Raw genomic sequence first — 26,154 nt, forward strand, 5'->3', positions numbered from 1 at the left:
GCCAGTGCATATGTGAGTAGTTTTACAAATCAAGGACTTCAGTAAGGTTCTCATGAGAAGAAGAGGAAGGGATTTAGCAGTACCAATGCTTTCACATAAATTCAATGAAGAGCACGCTTGTGTTTTGCATGTTATGAAATTTTTCCTTGAGAAAACATACCTTTAGACTCCTTTGAAGCTTAAAAAAAAGGGCAAATTGTTTTCTCATAATTTGTAATGCAATTAGAATTCATAATAAATCAATTAGAATTCATGATAAATCTTGTGTACAGTTTATCAGTTTGAGCAAACTATGTGACACAATACTGTTTGCAGTGATATTGAACCTGGGAAGATTTCTTTCTATGAGAAGTTAACTCTGTAACTAATGATTCATTGAAACCCTGGTTTACTTTTATGCTCATCAGGGTAAAAGACAGTAAACCGGAGTCCCACCAAATTATTCTTATTTTTTTCTTTAGCTGAAGCTTACCAGTGCACAGATGATCCTGCAATCTGTTTTTCTGTCTCATTTCAGTTATGTTTACATCCTATCTCTGTTTATGAGCTTATTACATCGTACCTTTGTTCTTGCTCCTGCAGCTCCTGTTTCAATGGTGGTACCTGCGTGGATGGCATCAATTCTTTTACCTGCCAGTGTCCGGTGGGATTTACAGGACCCTTCTGCCTCATGGAAATTAATGAGTGTGATTCGCATCCGTGCTTGAACAAAGGGTCTTGCGTGGACAGCCTGGGCACATACCGATGTATATGTCCCTTGGGTTACACTGGGAAGAACTGTCAGGTGGGTGATATTTCCTTGCCCGTTCTGTGCAGGCAACTACCTGGTGTTTGAAGTGTTCAACAGCAGAAGTTACTGGTCAGATGTGAGGCAGCAAACATGGCAAGTGCTTTCATTCTACCAGTTTTGGTAAGAGGTAGTTGACCTGTTAGTCCAGGGAAAAAAATTAGTCCAGAGCCCTCTCTTTAGCAGAGCAAGTGCCCCTGGCCAAAACTCTGGAAGGAGAAAAATACTTGCGGTTGTTTTTTTTGTTTGTTTGTTTTGAAGCAGGTGTTGCTGGAACTTTCTAGGTAAGTGTGTTTTTAATGAAAACAGCTGTTAGTTTTGAAAATGCTGCATTTCATTTGAAGCATAGAACTGTCCTGATTTAAGACAGAATACTGCGTTTAAAGAAAAAATACCACTTAAATGGAAGAATATCAGCCTGATTTGCAGGACATGGAAGCTAATTGTTCTCTTGTACAGAGTCGTATAGTTCTTCCAGGTTGATTAAAATTTTTTGGTTTTCCTTTCTGCATATAAAGTCAGCAAAAGTTTTGGGGCAGTAACTGAAGTGGTGATCCTATTCACAACTTCAATAAAAAGCTCTAGCCTTACTTATATACTTAAGTTCAGGCAATTTAGTTTTCCATACTAAGCATAGGAGCTGCAAAACCATAATGAAAATGACTAATACCTATTAGACTTATGTAAATTTGACAGTTTGCCAGAAATACAAAGACATTGCAAGAGATAAGTTACAGATTAAATGGGAAAATGTTATTTTGACAATGTTCCAGTTTCCCTTTTAGAATTAATGTCTAATTTAAGCCACGATGCTCGGTTCTAAGTATAGAAATACTTGAATTTAAGTTGTGAATCTTGGCATATCACAGTGGAAGCACAGTGATGATTTCCTTTTTCAAATTAGAATGATTTCTTTTCCTGTGCTTATCAAAATAGCAAGAATGATTTGAGGCACTTTCTTGCTTTGGAACAGCAAACACCATATTGGCTTCTTTCATCAGAGGTCTGAGTGCTGCTGCCATTTAAAAAAAATAGAATGGTGAATGTCTGAAACTACTGGAAAGCACTAAAATTTTGCAAGGATTTTGAAACTGTCTTTTGTGCTAATGTGTCTTCATACCACAGTGGGTGTTAGATAAGCATTTTAGTAGCAGTGGGGGATGTGCTTTTCCAGAAGTACATTGCGAGACAGTAAATTGTCAGGTCTGCTTCTAAGTATTGCTAATGGAGGAAGTGAATGCAAAGTAATGAAGTGATATAAAAAAGCAGCCCCTCTGCTGCTCTAATTATGCATTCCAGGCACACCACTTAAACCTCATTGGGAGAATTAGTATTGAGAGTGATTGTAAAGTCCTGTGAAGTTTAGTAGTTCCTCTTCTGTTATGTTTGCTTTGTTATTACTTGAGAAAAGGATTAATGTTCCCGTCCCCAAATTAAATGTGGATTCTCAGAAAGTCTGCTTGCTTTACATTCAGAGAAGTTTGATCGCGTTGTATTACTCCCTTTGTACAAGAAATCTGAACTTTCTAAACTTAAAAGCACTACTGAAAGCTGTATTGGAAAGAATTATAGATAACAGCTACACTGTAGTTCTTGTCTTAGGGGAAAATTGGCTTGACCTAATTAGCAAAGCTAAATACACAGAACAGAATCAGACAATGATTCATAAGTTATGGAATTTGCATGTAAAATAGCTACTCATTACAAATGCAGAAGCAAGAGGCTCGGTGTTTTTCTTCTTCACACCCAAATGAGTGTGATAAAACTGAATTCCAAGTTTCTTTTTGGTTGCCTGTGAAAGCACAGATTTTTCTCCTTAGTCTTTGTGGGGAGACGGTTTGCATCTGAAAAGCAGAACTTTTTGCAATTGAAATTGTGTTTTGCAGCCAAAATTCAGTACTACTCACTTTACAAACCTCATCCTTCCCTCAAGTCAGCTTGAAATCAATCAAATAGCTGTATTGCTTTGAAGACTAAGTGCTCAAAAAGGAAGTGATAGTTAGTGGCTGGTTTATATTAAATCAGACAGCTATTCTGAGTCCTCACTCTGCTTTCGTATGATGACTTACTAAGAATTTCAGTCTGTTTAGATACTGTACTCTTTTATATATGGAATCAAGAAAGGCAGTATACTCTGACCCCATTTCAGCTTCTAAAACAGTTCTAGGATTTCAAATGGATCTCCAAAGACAGAAAAACTCAGAGTATACTAGGGCAAATGGGGCCAAAAGCAAGTGTGGTGAGCTAATGAAAGGAAAAGCAAAGAGCAAAATGTGGAACACATCTGTTACCCTAAAAAAAAAAAAAAAAGTGGAGGGAGTTTGGGAGAAGAAAAAGGACCTGTTACTTTTGATAGCTGGAAACTTCCTACTAAAGTAGAAATGGAAGCCTGGTTTGAAATACAACTGAATTTTCTTAAACCCAGCCAGCTGAAGCTCTGCAGCCAGCCAGCACTGCATAGCAAGCCCAAGGTGTGAGGATCAGCTTAGTGATGAAATTATGCTGCCACCTGGGGTTTACTTTCCTGTATGTTTGCTTGTTCTTAGACATACAAGCACTTAGCTTAAACTCGGGAAGTACTGTCCCTTTCTTTCCAATATCACATGGAACAAGTTTTGCAGAGCTTACCATACTTTCTTTGCCTCTTGAACTCTATACTTTGAATACTGTTTCCTACTGCTCTTGCTATAAATCTTGTTGTGTTTTTTCACTCTGCAGACACCTGTGGATCTATGCAGCAGGTCTCCCTGTAAGAACAAGGGCACGTGTCTCCAAACTGGAGCCCAGACTCGATGCGTCTGCCCTTCTGGCTGGACTGGTGCTTACTGCGATGTGCCCAATGTCTCCTGTCAAGTGGCAGCTTCACAAAGGGGTAAATAAGCATCTTCAGTGTTTTAACTAAAAGCATGTCCCAGGGAATCATTAATCCATGCCTCCTTTCCTCACATCCCTGTGGACACAGCATGCATTGGAAATCCCAGAGAGCTTCACCTCTAGGAGGTTGGTCACAGCCACTTATAAGCTAGAAAACTCTCTGCAAGATTGTACTGGGAGTCAAGGCTTTCTTGGTTCTCCATGACATAAGACATTGGTTTCTACCATTAAAAATATATTTTAAGAGAGATTGAAAAGCTTTCAGAAGTCTATTTCACTAATACTGTTTTGCATGGGCAGCCTTTTTGGAATATTTGGCTGTTTTATCTTTCTGCTAAATCCCAGGCAGGCCAGGTTTCAGACATATTGCCTTTGTCTGTGAAAGGCATCTTGTAACTCCTTACATTTCAAGGTATTTTCACAGAGAAGACTGGCTACTAAGTGCCCACTTCAGCTACAGCTAAGACTGTCCCCCCACGTATTAATTTCCTACTTCAAATATTGCACGTGTAAAAGATGTAAACTTCTTCCTGGAAGGTGTCTTGGAGCCTAGGCTCTTGCACGGTGTCATGCCAGTTTCAGTCAAGGAAATCCAAATAAGCAGACTCCTTGTCTAAGGAGGAAGGTGTCAAGCTCTGATAATTTTTGCATATGTTCTAGGTACGTTGAACCTTTGTACTGAAACAGTAATACTTCAGAGATGTGTTTTCACTTGTTTTTCACTTGTCAATGGTAAAATAATGCAGTAATGCATGTAATTCATGCTAATGTAGCTGCTGGTAGTTAATCCAAATGTGACAGAGCAGGGACTCTATTCACAAGGTGGTTGTGGTTCTGACTCACTGTGATTTAAAGAGCAACTCTTCGATTTTTCAATTTTACACTTTCCATTCACTGGGTTAATTCCTGGCTGAGCTACCAATGCTGATGGCAGGCATGTTTCATATGTTTGCTCACTTTATTTAACTTCATTTCAGGAGTCACCATAGATCAGTTGTGCCAGCACTCTGGTCATTGCCTGAATGTTGGGAACACACATCGCTGTCAGTGCCGCGTGGGTTACACGGGCAGCTACTGTGAGGATCAGCTGAATGAATGCGAGTCCAGCCCGTGCCAGAATGGTGCCACCTGCCGGGATCACCTGGGTGGATACCAGTGCGAGGTAATGCACAGTGCTCTACTAGGAAGTGTCCTAAATACTTAAAGCATCGTATTGCAAAGGCGTAGAAAGAAATCAAATGTGTGCAAGTGGTAGAATAGATTCTAAGGGGGATAAAAGCAACCAATACCTGGAAACAAATTAATTTAGCTGTGGCAGAAGCAGTGCTCCTGCAAGACTTCTTTAAAAACTGAATGGGAAGTGTGTTTGTAAGGCAGGTATAGTTGATAAGCATTAGAGCTCCTTGCTTCCTCAGAGGTGGGAGTTTATATCTTGATTTTTTTTTTTCTTGAGACGTGGTTTATATTAAAATAAATTTGTAATCCACTAAAGGAATGTTGTATTCACGCTGTTGGTGAATGGCAAAGTATCCCTTGTCTTTCAAATTGGGATTGCCATCCACTGCATTTCAAGTTTACAAGCTGATGCAGAGAGTACTGTAGACCATGAGACTATGGCATATCAACCTTCCTAAGCTTTGGAAAATGTTAGAACACCTTGGAAGCACATGCCCAGAAGGAAAGGATGGATCTTATGTAAGCCTTAAGTCAAAATTTCCAAGCCAGTCTCAGTGTCCAGAAGTTTCAGGATTAGATTGCTGTATTTTACAGAAAAAAAGTCACTCAAATTCAGACATGCATTGTACAGCCGAGCAGTCATGTGGTCAAGTTGTGTGTTTAAGCTGTCTGTCTGTGCAGCCCTTGAAATCACTTGCAATTGTACAGCTACAAAGGAAGTTATAATCTGTCCCTTTGAAGATTCACTTTGTCTGTGTTAGCCTTTCTCAGATGTCTGCTAACGTATCTGTTATGAAAAGATAACTGACGCATATTTTTATACTGGCAGTGTGTGCCTGGATACCAGGGTGTCAACTGTGAATATGAAGTGGATGAGTGCCAGTTCCAGCCCTGCCAGAATGGAGGAACGTGTATAGACCTCGTCAACCATTTCAAGTGCTCCTGTCCACCAGGCACTCGGGGTATGAAACTCAGCAATTAAGTGAACGTTACAAGAATTAATTTTCCTTTCTGACCAGTTTCCTGACAGAGTCTAAAGGGAATGCATTATTTCCTTTGAAGAATGTTCCCAAAGTGCACTGAATCCCTTGAGATACATATTTTCCCTTTAAAAATAAATATGTAAATTAGGCTATGGGATCTGTCTTTCAGAGCTTTCTTTTTCTTTCTTTTAAAGGAATAGGTCATGACAGTGTCCTCTGAGAATAGATCATGCCTCTTTGGCAATGGGGATGGCCTAGATTGCCATTAAGGTCTCTCCCAACCCTATCTGCTTCAGTAAATCCAGGGTTTCTTTTTAGCTGAGCTGCTATGAAGTATACAGAAAACTTGCTTAGTTCTTCCATGATTTCCATTGTCTCATCTAAATTTTGGGCATGCATTGTCCTCTCTTGGAACCTTCTGTGCAAATAGTTTAATGCCTGTAGGGTAGTTGAAACTGTTTCAGCAACCTCGAGCTCTTTTAATAAAAGTCTTCTTTAAAAGAAGACCAGCTACATAATGGTAGTTCTCAGTAAGTATGATTACACAACTTGTTTAATACCATGTTTCTTGAAAACTAACCTTAATTTCCCTGTTAAATCTGACCACTTGGCTGCCCTACCTTCTAGTGTTGAAAATATTAAGGACTGCAGCGAGAACGCATTTTTTTTTTTGAACCCATCATCAAATGTTTTCTTACTTGACTTTTTTCCTGGCATCTTACTTCTCAAATCAGTTAAATTTTACATTCCTCTGAATTTACTTTTTATTTCTGAAGTATGTCACCTCAATGTAGGCAAAATCTCCAGGTACATGTTAGATAGATATGAAGCAGGAATTAAGTTTCAAGTACACTTACAATCTAACATTTGCCTCCTACACATGGATATTGCCAGTTCATTTGGTTTAGCGTGGCTGTCAGCACATCTCACCAGTTTGGATAAGTGTTTATTTTATTGCAAATCATTGTGTTCAACAATTCTTTGTCTATTGTTCTTAATTTGGGCCTTCAGTGTAAAGGCAAAAACAGAGTTGTTTCTTTGATCTCTGTATCAGAGCATGTATTTGTGCTGTTTTCTGTGCTGCCAGGACTTGTGATGTACTAAAGACCCCTCCACCTTTGAAAGATTGTACAGGGTTCTGAATGTGCTTCTTTTAATTCCTCAGTCATTATTTGTTGAGATGAATTACTTTCTGGAGGTGACTTTTTTTTTTAAATGAAAGGAACTAGAAAAGATTGATATCGTTTATGATGTAAAGACCTAATTTTTGTCCCAGGCTATGGATACTTTACTGATGCCCACATAAGCATCTTCCATATGCAGGCAGTTGGAGTTACTGGAGTTAACTTTTCTCACAGCAGCCCCTGTAGTGTGCTCTGTTCTTGTAGCAGGAACAGCACTGATAGCACAGCGATGTTTTGTCTGTTGTGAGCAGTGCTGGCACAGCATCAGGACTCTCAGTGCCCCATCTTTCCCTCCCAGTCAGTAGATTTGGGGTGAGCAAGAGGTGGTGAGGAGACCTTGCCAGGGCAGCTGACCTAAGCCTACCAAAGGGATGTTCCGTACCATATAGTGCCACATCTGGTGGCAGCTGGGGAGCCACCACAACAGCTTGACTTAGCATGAATCAACCGTGCTAACAGACAAGTCTTTGCTCAGCTTACCATCTCTGTTCCCTTTCATCCGTCACACCGTGTGGCTGAGGCAGAACCGGGACCAGACCTTTTCCCTTGAAAAGGAACCCCACAGGGAGAGGGAGCAGCTGCCATCACTCGCAGCGCTGAGAATTTACTGTCAGGCCCCAGAAGTCAAACTGCAGAAACGGCATGCCGGCCAGGAATCTGTGTTTTATCACGGTTGCTTTTCTGTTGGTTTGTTGCCTGCTCTAATGATACTGCTACAAATGATCTTTGCTGAGTTTCGGGGTTGTCGCCAAGTGAAATGAATGGTGGGAAGCTTACAGCCCTGCGAGGGACAGCACAGGGCGCTCTGGCTGTGTTCAGTCACAGGGCTAAATTGAGTGTATCTTTTTTTGTTTTGTTTTTGTGTTTTTAATTATGCTCTTAAATTAAGTCAGGCATGAAAGCTGCTAAATACCAGTATGACATATCATTGAGAACAGTCTGGATCTAAACCACATGCTTCCTAGGTCAGATCCGAGGCTTGCTGACTGCACTGGGTGTGGTTTGCATTAAACTGGGACCTTTACCTGTTTATATCTGGGACTGTGTTTCTTAAAAACTTGATAGGAAACGAGGCTGTGACTCCTTATCCTCAAACTGCCTCTTTTACCATTTTGACAGGTCGCTTCTGTGAGGAGAACGTGGATGACTGTGTTTCGGACTCGGGAGTACCCCGCTGCTTCAACGGAGGGCAGTGCATCGACCAGATCGGGGGCTATAGCTGTGTTTGCCTCCCAGGCTTTGCAGGCGAGCGATGCGAGGGGGATATCAACGAATGCCTCTCTAATCCTTGTAACCCCCGTGGAAGTCTGGATTGTGTTCAGCTGATAAATGATTATACGTGCATCTGTCGCAGTGCTTTTACTGGTGAGTATTTGTAAACATGCTTCCAGTTCCAGAGCGATAATCTTGAAAAATGGTCGCTCTTTCCCTTTCTGGCAGTCATGCTATCTAGTCACTTCCCTTTACAATATCTGATCATTTCCTTATAGCATGTTTCAGTTTTTAAAACACTTTTTAGAGGGGAAAAAAATCAAAGAAATTGGACTTCCAGAGTTGTCTCAGACTAAAGAATCTCCTGAGGCACTTTGCTGCCAGGATTTTGTCTTCTGCGATGCTTTTCTCCTTCATAATTTCACATTCCTGATAGTGGAAGTGTAACTGTTCATGTGTCATCTTCTCTGTGGTTTTTCCTTTTGCAAAGCAGCGTATGAATTTTATATATAAATCACAGTTACAGTATCCATATTTAGCTTTTAGCCTCCTTTTATAACCCTCACTCCCTTTTTTCCTTATATTGGTGGTGTGGCTAGGATGGAATAGTCTGTGCATAGACAGGCTGTACATTCCTTGGTTATTTATCCAACTTTGAATCACAACTTTGCAAAAAATTCACACAACACAGACTTATGTCTAGCTCTCTCTAGACATCATCTTTGTCAGTATTACTGCTATTCTGCTTTCTGCCTCCCACTGGGCATAAGTTTGAGCTAATAGTCTCCAGATGTGTCTTAACTTTCAGCTTCACAGTCTGCATGTCAATTTAACTTCCTATGTATTCAGCTTTCCTCCATCAAAACCTTTCACTTTCCCTGCTTACCAGTGACCTTCTCTGCATGCTTTACCAGTAGTTTTTACTCCTTTTTACTTCCAGAATTAAACACAATGAGATTTTTCCATTAAACTTGTGATTGTCAGATGCAAATAAATCACAAGAACGCACGTTTAAAGAGTTCATGCAGTAGTTTTTGAATGCATCACATAGACTGACACAAGAAGTTCCTAAAAGAATGACACATGATGGAGTTGGAGGCAGGATAGCTGGTAGGGTACTGGTGTGGGATGTTAGCCAAACACAGGCTTCAGTACAAACTCTTCTTTTATAATTTATGCCTTGTGTTGCTTCTGGCTCTCATGGAAGCATTACTGGAACTTGCAGCATGGGGAGTGCAGACCTGCAGCTCCTCAGGAGGAGCAGGGAGAGCTGCTGTGTCTCAGACATGAAATCTGTCTGGAAATGTTAGGCACAGAGGGGGAGCACGCCTCTTCCTCCAGCCGTTCGTCTTCTGCACATTCCACGTTGACCCTTCTGCCTGGGAGGAGGCAGGGGGAGCTTTGCTGTGGTTTGTGACTGATAGGATGCCAGGACTCTGTGGGCCATCCTGCCCTGTCTGCGAGCTTTCAGGCTTGGCTGCACATGTGGGGAGACTTCTATTCATATTTTCCTGGGGGGTCCAAGTCATGTTTAGGTCATCCTCATCTTTTTAAATGCTGGCACCAGAGCTTGATGCTGGGTGCTGCTGCAAATGCTAGTCAGTGCAGTAAGACCTCTGCCTGGCTGACCAGCATAAGGAGGCTCTCCTTGCTCATCCTGTTCACTCAGGTTGCACCTGGTCCTGAGGCATAATTTTCTTCCAGGAAATCAGGTGCATAAGTGGGGTGATCTGTCAGGTGTTCAGGATTCCTTGCCTAGTCCGTGGTTGAGCACTTATGTTACTTCCAGTGTTAGGTGGTGCTGTAGATGTTCTTCTCCGTTTGTCCTTGCCAGATGCTGAGTGTTGTTCACTCATGGTCAGAGAGTGATTTGCATTTGGATTTATTGAGCATCTCCCCAAAAGTGAAGAAATCTTTGGAACCCTTATTTTCTTGAGTCTTACACCTGGATGACTTAAGGGTGACAGCAGCAAATTTGGTGTTTTTGCTGTCACATATGTTGTTGAGGAGGCAGACGAGGCAGGCTGTCTCCAGATAACCTGTGTAGATTTTGTTATAGCAGTAGTCTTTGGCTGCTACTTACCATGTGTTATCTGAAGAGGTGTGCTTTACTTCTTCAGGGGAAAAAGTTTCACTGGAGCATTTGACTTGTTGGCTGTTAATTAGCGTTTTGCTTTGTGACTGGTTTATGATGTGCACACGTACATCTCTCTGCTCTTTTCTCCCCACGTGTCTACACCTCAGGTCGTCACTGCGAGAGTGTGATAGATGTGTGTCCTCGGAAGCCGTGTCAGAACGGAGGTACCTGTGCTGTTGCCAGCAATATGCCAGACGGGTTCATCTGCCAGTGTCCTCCGGTAAGCACCACATCCTGAAACTGGATTGCCTGCCTCATCTCTGGCTGCAGACACATCAGTTTCACTGGTCCATTGTTGGTTACGGTTCTTCTGTGTACTTGCATTTGTGTCCTTGGACACTCTGTAGTTTATCTTTTAATTTATCTATTCTCAATTTACCTTCTTAGCTGGGAAACCCAGGGGTTCCAGGTATTGTAGAAGAATGATGCTGCCTATTGTTACTCTCAAACAGCTCTGCTGCTGAGGAAGCATAGCTGGCTTTTCTGTCAAAGCTAGCATTAAATTTTAACTTTTTTTTTTTTTTCTATCCTTCGTTCTTTGTGCTTAGAGCTGTGAACAAGGAGAATCTTGCAGTAAATCCATTCAGAAATGTAATAATGCAAGTTCCTAGTTTGTTCGTGAAGATCCAGAAAATCATGGCACACTCTGTGATAAGGCTAAGGGGATTACTGGGGAGAAAGGGTTTGCATGGGACAGCTTCCCTCCTGTCCTCAGAATGGTGAAGAATAAGTTTTGAGCCTGTTTTTTTTTTTTTTTTTTTTTTTTCCCCTAGGGTTATTCTGGGGCAAAATGTGAGTTCAGCAGTCACAGTACTTGTGGGCAAGTGAAATGCAAGAAAGGCGAGCAGTGCATCCAGACATCATCTGGCCCACGGTGCTACTGCCCCAAGCTGTCTGTGGGAGAGGAATGCCAGACAAACACGGGCTGTGCCAGTGCCCCCTGCCAGAACGGTGGAAGCTGCCACCCTCGTTCTCAGCCTCCTTACTATTATTGTCAGTGTCCTGATCACGCCCAAGGCAGCCAGTGTGAGCAGCTCACACATCCCAGCCAAGAGCCTCTAGGATGTTTGGATTCCCAGTGTGCAGAAAAAGCAAAAGATGGCTATTGTGATGAAGACTGTAACACTCATGCCTGCCAGTGGGATGGAGGCGACTGTTCCCTGACAATGGAAGATCCTTGGGCCAACTGCTCCACTTCATTGCGCTGCTGGATGCTTTTCAATGGACAGTGTGACGAGTTCTGCAACACACCCGAGTGTCTGTTTGACAACTTTGAATGTCAGCAAAATAGCAAAACATGCAAGTAAGGCATAATCCCGGGAATGGTTTCTCTGTGTTGCTAATAAATCTCCTGCTAGTGCTTTCAACAGTGGGTATTCATACCCGCTGCTCTAGTCCCTTCCTTTGTCTCTGGTGCTGGTTCATACTCTGCTAAAAATTCGGATCAAGGAGTTTCTGCTGTTATATTACTTTTTGTCTCTTTTTTTTTTTTTGGAAAGTTCTGGGATTTGTATGTTACATACTAAATTGATAGCCTTAGCAATGGCGATGTGTTCACCCGCCTGATGGATGTGTGGAAATGTGAAAAAGGGGGCATTGCACCTTGTACTAGATCCTAGTAGTACCACCTTCTGTCCTGAACTCCACTGCATGCCTGCAACACCTGCATTTTTGTCCCAGCTGCTTGCTACCTCTGCATGTGTTTTCCAGCTTGTTTGTCGTGATGCTTCTTTCTCTTCAGTTATTTACGATAAATGTTACAGCACATGATTTTCCCTTGATGTGGCAGGAGGTGCTGTAGCTTTTTCTTAGTAAACAGAATGAGCAGCTCCCTTCACTGGTACCAGAAATGAACCCCAGGGTGTTCTGTACTCCCGTCTTCCACCCTACCACCTTTATCCTGGGGTTACATCTCTTTGCCTTATGTCCTGAGCACAATTGTTAACTTACACCAGCCACTGATGATTAGAAATAAGTGTGAGGCCTTTGCCTTTAGGCTGCAGCTATGCAATACAGAATATATGTCCTATATGCTGCCCGTAACCCTTTAACTTTTCCAGGTATGACAAGTATTGTGCAGATCACTACGCGGATGGCCGCTGTGACCAGGGCTGTAACAGTGAGGAGTGTGGCTGGGATGGTCTCGACTGCGCTGGTGACAAAGCTGAGAAGCTGGCAGAGGGGACGCTCATCATTGTGGTCCTGATGCCCCCCGATGAGCTGCTGGGCGATGTCCGCAGCTTTCTGCGCACTTTGGGAACTCTGCTGCACACCAATCTGAGAATCAAGCTGGACTCCCAGGGAAACCCCATGGTATTCCCATACTACGGGGAGAAGTCGGCAGCACGGAGTCGGCGATCCCTTGTGGTCATTCGCAAGCACAGGGAATTAGAGCAAGAGGTCATTGGGTGAGTGGAAGCCTTTGTATTCCCCAAGCCTTGTTACACTGCTCTTACACTCTTGTTTCTAGGTGTCTGGGGCATTTTTGGACTCTCTGGGGCTGTCACCCATCTGTGTGTTGTTTTTTTTTTTTTTTTTTTGTAATAGGGAAATGTAAAGTCATTGCAGTTGCCAAATTCGGTGTTGGGGTGGAAAGATGATCTTAAAAAGCCACAGTTTAACCTAGTGCTTTGGCAAAGTTTCTTTCGCTAACTTCTGTGCCAACTTACTGTGTTTCTGCAGCACCAGGGTGTTCCTGGAGATTGACAACCGTCAGTGTGCAGAGGATTCAGAGCAATGCTTTCAGAACACAGAAGCTGCTGCGGCTCTCTTAGCTGCTCAGGCAATCAAGGGCATGTTGCCTTATCCTTTTGTGTCTGTCCAAAGTAAGTAATTGTGGAGGAAAAGTTGGGCTTGCAAAATGCACACTGCTGTTATTGATCATCATCTTAGTATGTCTCACTGTTCAGTGTGGTTTCTGCTCTGAGGGAGTATCATCTCCTTAGTAAGGCAGAGCATATAGGAGTGGAGCCTAGCCATTTTAATGCTTGCAGAAACAGTAATCTTCCACATGCTGCAGTGATCTTGGCTGTCCTAGAAACCACTCACTTGCTCTAAGCCATGAATTCAGTGAGAAAGGTGCCATTGCAGAAAAGTTGGTGCTGGAGCATTTCTCAGTCTAGCAGGTGTTTGTTTCCTCTGGCGAAATGTAATTGCCTTCATTTCTGCTCCCCACTCCCTCAGCTGCAACCTTTTTCTAGAGTGCTAAGAACACTGTTCCTAGCTGAGTCATGCTCATATCTTTGTGTAGATTAGCACATTGATTCAGGATGGCTGTCCTCAGCCAGCAGGAGGGACTCTTGAGGGAGAAGCCAGATCTTCAGTTCCGCAGCCATATGCTGTAAAAATACTTGGAGATACAAGATCAGGGGAAGCCAAACAAACATATGATATATTCTTAAAACAATCATAGCAGAGGCTAAAATTTGTCAAGCTTTTGTTCTAAAGATGTCGCTTCATAGAAACAATATCCTCTGTGGGGGAAAGACTGAGCTAGAAGAAGTTCATAGATTTGAGATGGTTGCCTCAACTTTGCTAATCTCGTTGTACTTTAACTGGAATTTTTAGGTGAGCCCTTGTTACCACCGAAGACCCAGTTGCTTTACCTACTTGCTGTGGCAGCTTTGATCATCCTCTTAATCCTTCTCTTGGGCGTGATGATGGCGAAGCGTAAGCGCAAACATGGCTCACTGTGGCTCCCAGAGGGCTTCATCCTGCGCAGAGATCCTAGCAATCATAAGCGCAGAGAGCCGGTGGGGGAAGATGCAGTTGGACTCAAGTAAGTTTGTATTTAGGCTACTAACCACATGTTAATTAGCATGGTAGAGGATTTTAGGAACATGGTTGATAAATCTTTCATTAAAGATGCTTAACTCCGTAGGAAAAACTGCCTTTAAGCTAAAATGAATTTAATACGTCTGTATTAGACAGAAGAACTTTTATCTAATGTCCTGTAATCTAATCTCCTGGCTATGTTTGGTTTTCTGACGCTGTGTAATTCAGCAGTTAGGTACTGTTAGTTGCATAATTTCCTTCTCTGTTAGGTGTGACATTTTTAGGTTGATGGGTGTCAATGAACTACCTTGATCCATTAAAGATATGGCTCAGAAATAATGGAAAGTTTTAAAAGACAAATCACATTTATACAGTTTTGGCTTTCCACTGAGTTAACCAAATTGGCAGTTCAAAATACACAGCTCACTATGTGGCTCCCATGGTTCTGGGGGCAAGATGTATGCAGTCTGATTTATGCTCTCTGTGCTGCCTGGGAAGTCAGCAACTCCAAGCGTGACTGTGTGACATCTGAGAATGCTTCCTGGTCATGGGAGAGTCAGGACCCAGTCCTGCAGTGTCCAGATCTGTAATTTCCAGTTGGAAATTACTGTAGCTTAGTGCTGTAGTTTTTCAGGTGGGCAACTCTAATCCACATTGTGCCTGCTATCATGCAGCAGCTGTCTGATACTTGTTCCAGATAAGACTGTAGTTGTTCCTTTCTAATTTCTTGGTCCCTCTGCAAGCTACCACACTTTGAAGCATCCCATTTCTGCCTCTGTGGGCTCGTATAGGTAGCAGTAGTAGTGTCTGATCAAGGCCGTAAAGTAATGTGTTCTCCTTGTTTCTTAGAAATCTTTCAGTCCAGATACCAGAGGGTAACCTGGCAGATTCTGGGCCAGCTGAACACTGGGCGGGTGATGGTGGACCTCAGCCAAAGAAAGCAAAGGTAAGTTGTTCCAAGAGTGGAATATCGCCCACTTACAACTGATACTGCCTTTGTCTAATGAGGAGAAGAATTGTGTTTACTTCCAGAGTATGCCCCTTGTCCTAGATCTCCATTTGCTCAGGTGTTTGTAACACGTAACTAATGATATCTGAAGAGCTGATATCAGTAGAGACTTTCATTAGCTTTAAAAAGAGAAGATGAGAATCTCAGAATGGTTTGGGTTGGAAGGGACCTATAAAGATCATCAAATCCAACCGCTCTGCCAAGGGCAGAGACATCTTTGACTAGATCAGGAGAACTTTCAGTGACATTGGCCACCTGATGAGCACTTTGAAGCAACTGCTTATTTCCTCTGCTCAGGCTGAGGACCAAGCCTTGCTCCCAGAAGCTGATGAGCAGATAGACCAGCGCCAGTGGACGCAGCAGCACCTGGAGGCAGCAGATGTCTGTGGGAGCACGTCGCTAGCCCTTACACCACCTCAAGCAGATCAAGAAGTCGATGTTCTGGATGTCAACGTCAGAGGGCCAGGTCAGTACTCCTGAGTGTCCTGTATGTTCTGCAAGCCAGGCACTGGCCTCCCTTATTTCCAACTGCTGAGACTGCTAATGTTTAAAAACAATATGGGGTATACAGGGATACCAGCAGCGCTTTTATGGTACTTGATAAAAGCTCGTGTGCACTCCAGAAAAGAAAGCTGGAGAGGTTGGATCATGGTCTACAGCACATGGGATATCATATAAACAGTACAGAGTTCACATAACAAGCAGCGTTAGGAACTAAGTTGTCTGTGATCTCCTTCATGACAATGCCTGACTAAACGATGCCAGAATGCCAGAAGTGTGGAATGCAGACTTGTGCTGGAAGTAACTCCCAATTTCTCCAGCTGGATCACTGCAGAGATTTATGGCAGAGTTTGCTGAGGATTGTTTTAGCAGGGCTTAAACCTGCACTGTTATCTGGGGTGGAAGCAAGGGCAGCCTTTTCCTGAATAAGATGACTTCTGGCAGAGGGTATGCCCTGATTAGCAGTGTGTGAGTAATCTGTGCTGGGACAGAGCAGCAATGCAGCAAGCGTTTTAATGAGTTCTTTTTAATTCAGTTATATCCTCAGCTGCTGGGTTCATTGAGTTGTTGATCACTGTACCACAACTCTGAACGTGGAAAGAACTTTTCCTTAACACACATGCGTGCACATTCTCTATTTCTGCCAGACTCAAATTTTCAGATGCAGTAAAAGCTCTGAAAGCTCTGCTGCTTTTTAGAACTGTAGCGCTAAGGCTGTGTAATCTGGAAAGGGACTGGGTGGGTCATCTGATAATTGATTCCTGTCTTCCTGAGGGAAGTCGACTAAGAATTCTATCCTGGTCAGAAGAGCTGAAAAAATGGTTCTTGTTCATACACAGAGAGTTGGTTCTGATGATCTTGCTGTTGCTGCTTTTTATTGGATTATGTGGAAATGTTTCCATGCTATTTAATGATGTCTGGAGCCATCTCTTGGTTCCCTTCTATTGTCTTTTCTTCTCCTTGACCCCTTAGCACTCCTAAATGCAAAGCACAAGGAAGGAGAGATTTCTGCATAAGGAGTGTGAGAACGCAAACCATCAGTTTCTGCCAAGTCTAAGCTTTTTTTTTAATTTTCCCTGTTGAAGCTTCTAGTTGTGTGGCGGGGGTAAAAGCTTTCCAAGTGCAGGCGGTAATGTTATTAAATCTTCAGACTACTTATGTTTGTGTCCACTCAAAGCTTTGTCCAGCAATAGCAGCGGAATAATATGATCTAAGAGCTGTTTTCCTGCCATTCGGATGCAACTGAGACTTGAAGCAAGCTTCCATAAGCTATTCCCTTCTGCAGCATCAGAAGTGAGCAACTGAGTTGCTTTCAGTGGAAGAAACTATTTAAAAAGTCACAAGTGCTGGAGTAATGGGTTAGTAAGGAGCGGTAGGATTCCTCAGAGCAGATGTAGGCACCCATCTGCCCTGGCCACCTTCCTCTCCCTTAAAAGGGAGAGGGAAGAAACGGGCAATTCTGAGATGCAGCCACCTCTGTCTCAAGCAGAAGCCCAAGAAGGGGGTCCGAGAGGTCCCATCTCCTGTAGACTTTGCCAGTGGGTTCTCTGCATCCCAGCTTTTGGTATGTTATTTGTGTCTAGAATCCTTCAGTTGTACATATCTGGTGAAATTTTAGGCTTTAAAGCCTTGCTCTAAGTTTACCCGGGGCTGTGTTCTAGAAGACAGCAAAAAGAGTTATTTTTTATAAAATACTGCTTTCACCTTTGTTCCTCCATGCTGTTCTTTCTCTGTGTCCCCCAGAGTGCTGAGGACATTCTTTTCAGTGGAGTTATTGTCAGTGTGTAACCAGGGTAATGCAATTATAGGCATAACTGGTACCACCACCTATAATTAAAACTGATTAACTGTCCCTATTATCTGGCCCTCTTTTTCAGTAGCTAAAACTTCAGTGGTTCAGACTGGAATTTTCCATGCTGTGTGTCTGCCTCCAGCTGGATCTTTTTGAGTTCTTTTCCAGCTATTTCAGAACAAGCTTGAAGGAAGGAAAAAAAAAAAAAAGGCATTGCACCCATGGCTTTTTCTTAATACTCCAACAAGTACTTAATTGTGACAGCCAAACTGGATGTGAACTTCTTTGCTAGCCTCATAAAACTACCCGTGTGTGGCCAACTTAGGAAGCTCTGAAAAGAGCTGCACATACCTGGGAGACTTTCTGGAGGCTGGCAGCTAGTTTTTTGAAGGATTTAGTGCTCGCTGTAACTGTATCCCCATACAGCAGCCGAGTGTGATCTGGCCAGGACAAACGCAGAGACTGAGCGAGTGCTTTTCTCAGGGCTGTAGTGCTAGCGAAAAGGAGGGCTCCTTTCTGTGCTCCATTTCTTTGCTCTTTGTATCAGGGCAGTACGGAGGAGACCACAGCCTGACTTGAATACTGAGTGTTCATTTGGGACAGGGGAGCAGAGCCAGCAGTGGGAGGGAGGGAGAAGCACAAAGAGAGGTATAGCTCTGGACAACAGGCGAGGGGGTCTGTAGCCATGGCTGGGTCTTGGAACTGAACCCGGGTCTGTATGTCAACGCTTCTCTGCCTTCCAACAAATCCTGAGAAAGTTTGGTGAAAGGGTTTGTGTGCCCTGATTTCGGGCCGCTAGGAGGAGCATGCATCCTGCTGCCAGCCTGGCTCAGGGAGGCAGGTCTGCTGCTGCAGCCATGATCTCTGCGGGTGGTTGATGTGGTTCCCAGCTGTAGAAGGATAGTTCCTAGAGTTTTATAAAAGTTTTGGAGCTGTTTTAAAAAAGAGAGTTAGGAAAGCCTGACGATCAGAAGTTGGGAATATTCCTGTGTAAGCATACCACTTACATGAGGTTGTCATCGCAGTGTTTATCTGCACAGAATCCTAACTGTGATCACACGCTTTGTTTAGTGCCCTGTAGATTGAGAGTAACGCAGGCAGGGAGGTTGTTGTCTATAGGGTCCAAACTGCCTCCTGCTTGTACATGGAATAAACCAGGCAGTTGCTCAAAGATGGTCTTGAATTTCTGCTAGCAAGCCACGCTGGAGAAGCAAAATTTGTGCTCATCTTTGTGGAGATCCAGTTAGCACAGTGCTTCAGTCCTGCTGCCATCTCAGTCCCTCTTGCTTTGCCTAGGGTGTGGTAAAGTGTCTTACAAGCAAGATGAAGTTGATTCAGGCAGTCTTACTAGGGCATTTTTCAGCTTTATGTGCCTCACTTAGCCAACTTTGGTGTCCTTTTAATGAAGACTTAAAAGATCGTAACAGATCTGAAGGCTTTTGTCTGCATTTCTTTTCAGGTGAAATGCTACCAATAATCGGGTGAAAATGTCTGTGAAATGACGCCAATAATCGGGTGTTAGCTGTGCAGTATTTTTTTTCTCTATAAATAGTTTCTTTTCCCTAGATATGTTATTACAACATCCACATGAATAGTTATACACTTGAAGTTTTTGATTTTATAGCCCTTTCTTCTCCTTACAAAGTTAACTAGCCTGTACGCTTTGAGGAAGTTTTCCACTTCAGCAGCAAACTTGTTTTGTTTTATGATACTTCTTTGAGAATTATCTAAGTTCTGTTGTGGTTGGATTTAAGTATCAGAGTTCTGCTTGGAAGGAAAACAGGTGGTTAAGTCTGGGCTTTAAGTTAGGAGAAGAGGTTTGTGCTGAAGTGACCAGAGGGACTCTAGCTGTCAGTGGTCAAGGTGAGGCAATGCACTGGGAGAGGGCTTCCTTCCTCTGCTGTCACTGTTAGGTTAACGTGATCACCTTTCTTCTGTCCGCAGATGGATGTACTCCTCTGATGCTGGCATCTCTGCGTGTGGGCAGTTCCGATATTAGCGAGGATGACGAAGATGCAGAAGACTCCTCAGCAAATATAATAACAGACCTGATCTATCAAGGCGCCAACCTGCAGGCCCAAACGGACCGCACTGGGGAGATGGCGCTGCACCTGGCAGCCCGTTATTCCAGAGCAGATGCTGCAAAACGTTTGCTGGATGCTGGTGCGGATGCTAACGCACGGGACAACATGGGACGGACTCCCCTGCACGCAGCTGTAGCTGCTGATGCTCAGGGTGTCTTTCAGGTACAGCAACTGAAGAACCTTTTTAGAGTGTTTGTACACTGTAATATACGAGACTTTGCAGGCTGTGCTCTGTTCACTCCCTTCCATGCTCTCACACCTTTCACAGTGTGATAGCCAGGTGAAACTCTATTTTAGATCCAGTTTCCTCAAGTATTCTTAGCCTGAAGAGCTCAGCATGCATAAATTGTCCTGCATCTATTTATTAAGTCTGACTGCATCTATATCACTCGCTCGTTATCTGGGTTCTTGCATTTCATTGCGCAGGCTGCTTTTTCGCTATAAAGTCGCTCTTGAGTTTCTTTGAAATCCTTGGTTTTCCTCTGTAGCATTATTGGAAAAAATAAATAAATCTGTCTTCTTGTGTTGTCCAGATCTTGATCCGTAACAGAGTGACAGACTTGGATGCTCGTATGAATGATGGAACAACCCCATTAATTCTGGCTGCACGGCTGGCTGTGGAAGGAATGGTGGCTGAGCTGATTAATTGCCAAGCGGATGTGAACGCCGTAGATGACCACGGTAATGTGGATGTGACGTACCAGGCTGGGCAAATGTGGTGCAAGCAAGGAGGGGAGGGTTTCTGCTCTCTGAGAGGCTGGGCTGCTCCTAAGTTCCATAACTAAATAGGACAGCAGACTCTCTGGCAGATGTCCTCCCAACAATAACAAACTTCAGGCTGCTTCAGAGCAGCTTGGTTAGGAAGTCCTGGGAAAGATGCAGGAGAAATACAGGGTTGGATGTGCTGGGATTTTGTGTACAGCAGACATGGCTCTCTGGACAGGTTATTTTAAAATAACAACAAATAAATAACACACAGAAAGAGAGCCAGTGCTGGAAGTACCATTGTGTCTTGGGAATGTCACACAATTTCCAAAGTGCAAACATCGGTTCAGGATACGTTCACATGCTATGAACTGTACTGCAGTTGCTTGCTCCCCTCAGTGTGCTCTGTCCATCTTGGCTCTTTAGAGGATAATTCATCTGTTTTTTAACGAAGTTCTTGGGTTTCCCTGCAGGTAAATCTGCTCTTCACTGGGCTGCTGCTGTCAACAACGTGGAAGCAACACTAGTGCTGCTGAAAAATGGAGCCAACAGAGACATGCAGGATAACAAGGTATGGTTTGGGTGGTGCTCAGCATGGCTGTCCTTCCTATCTCAAAGCATCTCATAGCTGTTGGAAGTGAACTAAATTCAAATTTTCTGAACTGGGTGCTCAGTGTGGGTCTTCCAAACCTGGCCTGCGACTGGAGTTCTCCCCGAATGCTGGATGTCCTGCATGACTTTTGATTTGGGGCAGCAGTTCTCCTTGTTTGGCCATGTTCTGGGCATCAGTGCTGTTTTGCCCTTGTTGCAGAAAGGGAGTGCAATGCACAGTTGGTGCATGAGAGCACCAGGGTGGACTGTTGCTGATGTAAAGCAGCTGGATTTTGGTTAGCCAAGAGTCGGATCTGGTGGCACAGCAGCAGCTGTGTCCTGTCTCATTACCAGGGACCCCAATGCAGGGAGGATATGGGGCAGAAACCCCACTGTGTGAGAAACAGTCTGCACTGTGCAGGCCTTGTAACTTTACTTACATTAGTTTTTGCCTCATCTAAGTCCTTGACTTCTTTCCTCTGTCTAGAGCTTCCTTTTTGAATCATTTTGTGTTGCCCAGTGGATTGTAGAGCCCCCAACAAGCTCCAGTTCTGAGCTGTGTTAGTCCTTTGTAACTTTTCCTTATGGAGTACAATTGGAGAAAGGCACCGGGTGCTTTTAAAGTTCCTCAAAGGACTCATGGCAGAACAGCACCCATCCTGATGGGATGGTTTAGTATGCATTTATCCCTCCCTGGTGGTTTAACCCAGGGTGGGTTGTTCTTGGAGGCAATTAATGAGGTACTGCAGTAGACCATGCTTCCAGTTGTTGCCATACCCGTAAGAGCACGAGGTATATGTTGCTCCCTACCGTAATGAAGCTGCTAAAATACTTGCTCTATGCTTTCAGGAGGAGACGCCGCTCTTCCTTGCTGCTCGGGAAGGCAGTTTCGAAGCAGCGAAGATCTTGCTGGACCATTTTGCCAACCGAGACATCACGGACCACATGGATCGCCTGCCCCGGGACGTGGCCCAGGACCGGATGCACCACGACATAGTGCAGCTTCTCAACGAGTACAACCTAGCGCACAGCCCCACCGGGCACCCCGGTGCCATGCTGAACTCTGCCCTCTCCCCGGTCATTTGCGGCCCAAATAGATCCTTTCTCAATCTGAAGCACGCTTCCTTAAGCAAGAAGTCGCGGAAACCGAATGCCAAAGGCATCATGCCCACAAACCTCACCAAAGACGCAAAGAGGAGAAGGAAGAAGTCCCTCAGCGAGAGCAAAGGGCAGTTCTCAGAGAGCTCAGTGACCCTGTCACCAGTCGACTCCCTCGAATCGCCCCATGCTTTTGCATCCGAACCAACATCGTCTCCAGTGATGCCGTCACCAGGGGTGTTGCATTCGTCTCCCAGCTCCCTGCTGACCGCTCCATCGGTGCAGGCCGCGCACTCGATGTCCTTCTCCAACCTCCACGAGATGCAGCCCTTGGGCCGTGGGTCCGGCACGGTGCTCCCGTCTGTCAGCCAGCTGCTCTCGCAGCACAGAACGACCCCTCCGAACAGCGGGCTCGGCAGGCTGCGGCCGGCCAACGTTTCCAGCGAGTGGATGAACCGCATGGAGATGAACGAGTCTCAGTACAACGAGATGTTCGGCATGGTGCCGCAGGTGATGCATTCGCACCCCAGCGTCTCGCAGCAGAGCGGCTTGGTCCAAGCAGATACGAAGCACATGGGAGTGTCCAGGGAGTCTCTGCCCCCTATCATGACTTTCCAGCTGGTTCCCAAGGGTGGCATAAACCAGCAAGCACTGCCGCAGCAGGCCCAGTCAAACTGTGCTCAGAACATGGCTGGGCCTCTCAGCTCCATGTACCAGATCCCAGATTTGGCCCAGCTGCCCAGCGCCTCCTTCTCCATGGCTGCCATCCCTCAGCAGGACGGGCAGGTGGCTCAGACAATCCTCCCAGCTTACCATCAGTTCCAGAGCTCGATGGGGAAGTACCCCACGCCTCCGTCACAGCACAGCTGCTACTCCTCGGCCACAGAACGGACTCCTAGCCACAACCGGCACTTACAGGGGGAGCACCCATACCTGACTCCGTCGCCCGAATCTCCAGACCAGTGGTCAAGTTCCTCCCCACACTCGGCCTCTGACTGGTCTGATGTGGCAACCAGTCCCGGTAACAACCAGCGCGGGCCCGCGGCCGCCCACATGTCGGAGCAGCAGCGGAACAACATGCAGGTGTACGCCTGAAGGCTGCCCGAGGTGAAGCCTGACTAAAGCGGACTCCAGAACTCATGAAGGTCTTCCAGAATGGAAATGAAGAACCATTGTAGTATCCAAGAGTCTTAATGAGCCCAGGATGTTCTTTCGTTGGAGGGACTGTGGTTGCTGTAAGCTTTTATGCTTTCCTAAACAGAGAACTGTAGAAGCTGGTGGTGGAGAAGACCAGCTGGGTCGCTTCTAACCAACTCCCATCCACCTCGGGTGTGATTGCTGTCTGCACTGGATTCTCCAGTCCGCTTTTAAACGCGTTCCACCACTTATCTGGAGAGACAGCTCTTCAGCTTAATGCATCTCATGGTCGTTTCTCCAGAAATTTAGCCAAAACCAGCTTTGTATCCTTATTTTGTTACTCCTTTTGTTACCTACATAACCGCTCTCTCCGAAGCACCTTCTACTAGTTCTCCTCGAGTTCAAGTTGCCTTGTTTTGACTCAGCTCAGAGCTGCACCCACATTCCTAGACCCCTCCTTCCCACGGCTCTCCTTGCTCAGCAAGCAAGCCAGACTTCCCAAAACACCTGCAGGTCAAGTGACTAGAGTCACCAGTTTCTGTCACGCAGCTTCACCCTCTTCTCTTTGAGAGCCTTTTTCTTATACAAACCTACTAATAACCCCGTACCATTCTCACTGCCTGCCCTCAAGGTATTCTGAGATTATATATACATATAGTCTTCTTTTAAGCCTTTTTATTTTATTTTTTAAAAATTTTTCCTCCTGAAAATGCTGGTCTGACCTGTCTTTCCCCTGCGGTGGCCTGTAGGCACATCTCTCCCGAGCTGTATGTCTTCCTCGAGACACGCCTGACCCTCCTGACACACTACCCTCCCCGTGCTCCCGTCACGGCAGGCGTGTCTGTGACAGCCTTCACGCGCTCCCCTATCGGAAGAGATGCCCTGGATGTCATACAGGCCTGCTGATAAGCTCTTGGGGATTAACATGAGTGTTTCAAAACCTAATAGTGCAAGCTCCCAGCATTCTTGCACGGCGCTCCCCTCCCCTCCATCCGAGGGCTGCCGTGTGTCCTGTCCTACAGGTATCGTATGCTGCCTCGCTGTGGTGTTATCGAGAAGCGTCAAGGATGTCATTATATGTTTGCAGTGTGTGTCCTTCTGTGTCGGGAACGGTCTCCAGCCCTTCCAAAGCGTCCCTCTCGCTCCAGCCCTGGGGCAGTGCTGCCTCGTCCTCCCCTTCCCAAAAGGAAGCTGCAGCACTGAGTCCTGAGCAGGCTTCCAGCAGCGCAGCTGAAACCAGGAGCTGGGCCGAGCGGCTGACCAAATAGCTCAGAAACCATCTAGTGCAGTTCGGTCCACAGGTTTGGGGCTGTGCTCTGCTCTCAGCTCCAGCCTGTACTACAATTTCCTGACTGAGGTACGATGCCTACACAGCACGGCAGCGGCATCGAGCTCCCCTGGCGGTTTTGCAGTTCGGGAGAGCAGCTGTCCCTGACCCTGGCTGGACAGCCGCTGTTTCTCCCTATTTCCACAAGAGTAACACTTCCCTGAAGGGCTCTACACCACTCAGAAGTAGAAGTGTAGGTTTCTAGGGGTGGCTCGCTTCTACCTCTTCGGGGGAACCCTGCAGACGCGTTCCAAAGAGATCTGGAGCTGTCGGCTGTCGCCAAAGGACAGAGGCGGCCGCTCCCCTCTGAGCAGCGGTTATTTAGCATCCTACCGTGTACAGTATTTTTCTCTGATGTTTCTTTCCATTCTAATCGAGAGTAAAGCTTTTTTTTATTTTTTCTTATTCTTTTGATTCAACTCAATGGTACATGAAGGCAGGGCCTCAGGAGGAGCTGGTTCCAGGGGCCGTGTTTTTCGGGCTGAAGTTTTTGTCCTGAAGTTACTGCTTTTTCTGACGCACACAGCATTCCCCGTCACACTCGCCGCAGTGTGTACTGTGAAGTTTAGCTGCAACTGACTCAGATTTCCAGGCAGGAGCCCGCGAGCTCCTGGAGGTCTGTTGAGGTACATGTTTCACTGCAAATAATGAAGTGTTGCTACATCAATGCTAAAGAAACAAAGGGCTTTTCCTCGTTAGCCCCAAATAACCAAGTGCCTTTTTATATATGTGGCTACCATTTACAAGATGAGTGCTTTCTGTGGAACGAAGCCAGTTTCGTGCCTGGTGTGTTAATATGATGGCCCTCTGCCTTTCTTTTTTTAACTACTTGTAAAGATAATATCTCCTTAAGGTGGTATTTTATCTCGTAAGTTGTAGAATAACCATTCACACAGCAGCATTTTCCTATATTAATAATGGAAAATATTTGCTTATTTTTACATTTTTTATAAAAGTCTTTTATGAAAATAGTTGCTGCAAAATGTATAAGCAATTTTTATTCCCAGAATAAAGAGTATGTGCCCGGTGTCTGTGTGCTGCTCTTCTCATTTGCCTTCCCAGCTATCATGGCACAGCCACTGCATTGTGAAGATGGGGTTATAAATGGATCTCCAGCGTGTGGCAGCTGTTTGGGCCCCTGAGAAGGGGAGGACTCATCGGGACCTCTGCAGTCCAGGTCAGGAGAGAGCTTTTGGAGTTCAGGAGTGCTTTTTGTCATGCCTCAGAAGCACACAGACATCGTTAGCTCCATCCAAGGAGCTGTGCCCCGCTCAAGCTTAGCAGGAGGATCTGGGGGGGCGGGGGTCCAGCTGGAATGGATGGGGAGGAACTGGGACATGATCTTTTTGTGAGATGCTTTGAATAAAAGCTCTCACGTCCCTGGGAGCTGGAGCAGGGCTGGGGATTTGTGACGATTCTCCAGCCTTGGTAGCCGGGAAGCGTGGCTCTTCCACGCTGTGTTCTCAGACCTGGAAAGTTTCAGACTGGAACAATTAGAACAAATTGACAATGGCTTCGTTCCTGGGTTTTGAGCAGGGAGCTGCCCCTGAAGCCTCAGGCTGAGCAAATGCTCACCTGGCAGGTTTACAGCTCTCGCTGTGGACACTGGTGGAGCTGCTAGCAGAATTACAATGCCTTGGAGGGATAATAAAGCCACTGGGGGGACAATTTCGGAGTTTAATACTCAAACAGCGTAGCTCCTTCATCTTCCAGCAGAGCCAGCTTGACGAGTAGGAGTCTTCAGGAGGCTTTCATCCACCTCCCACAGGGTTCCCCATCCGTG

General features: G+C 45.1%; 1 protein-coding gene across 1 annotated transcript in view; it reads left to right on the forward strand.

Moving 5' to 3' along the window:
• NOTCH2 (notch receptor 2) overlaps window positions 1-25,398 on the forward strand; it is an 84,614-nt gene extending 59,216 nt beyond the window's left edge. The window contains exons 18-33 of the mRNA XM_038182661.2: window positions 583-784; window positions 3,506-3,659; window positions 4,639-4,823; window positions 5,667-5,799; window positions 8,124-8,369; window positions 10,461-10,573; window positions 11,127-11,656; window positions 12,414-12,761; window positions 13,036-13,178; window positions 13,921-14,131; window positions 14,977-15,073; window positions 15,434-15,602; window positions 19,374-19,675; window positions 20,047-20,194; window positions 20,692-20,789; window positions 21,659-25,398. Coding sequence (XP_038038589.2) covers window positions 583-784; window positions 3,506-3,659; window positions 4,639-4,823; window positions 5,667-5,799; window positions 8,124-8,369; window positions 10,461-10,573; window positions 11,127-11,656; window positions 12,414-12,761; window positions 13,036-13,178; window positions 13,921-14,131; window positions 14,977-15,073; window positions 15,434-15,602; window positions 19,374-19,675; window positions 20,047-20,194; window positions 20,692-20,789; window positions 21,659-23,002 — 4,423 coding nt within the window. The 3' untranslated portion in view covers window positions 23,003-25,398. The remainder of the gene's footprint in view (window positions 1-582; window positions 785-3,505; window positions 3,660-4,638; window positions 4,824-5,666; window positions 5,800-8,123; window positions 8,370-10,460; window positions 10,574-11,126; window positions 11,657-12,413; window positions 12,762-13,035; window positions 13,179-13,920; window positions 14,132-14,976; window positions 15,074-15,433; window positions 15,603-19,373; window positions 19,676-20,046; window positions 20,195-20,691; window positions 20,790-21,658) is intronic.
• Window positions 25,399-26,154: the final 756 nt, after the last annotated feature.

This window comes from Anas platyrhynchos, chromosome 8 (genome assembly GCF_047663525.1).
Source record: "Anas platyrhynchos isolate ZD024472 breed Pekin duck chromosome 8, IASCAAS_PekinDuck_T2T, whole genome shotgun sequence".
Taxonomy (NCBI): domain Eukaryota; kingdom Metazoa; phylum Chordata; class Aves; order Anseriformes; family Anatidae; genus Anas; species Anas platyrhynchos.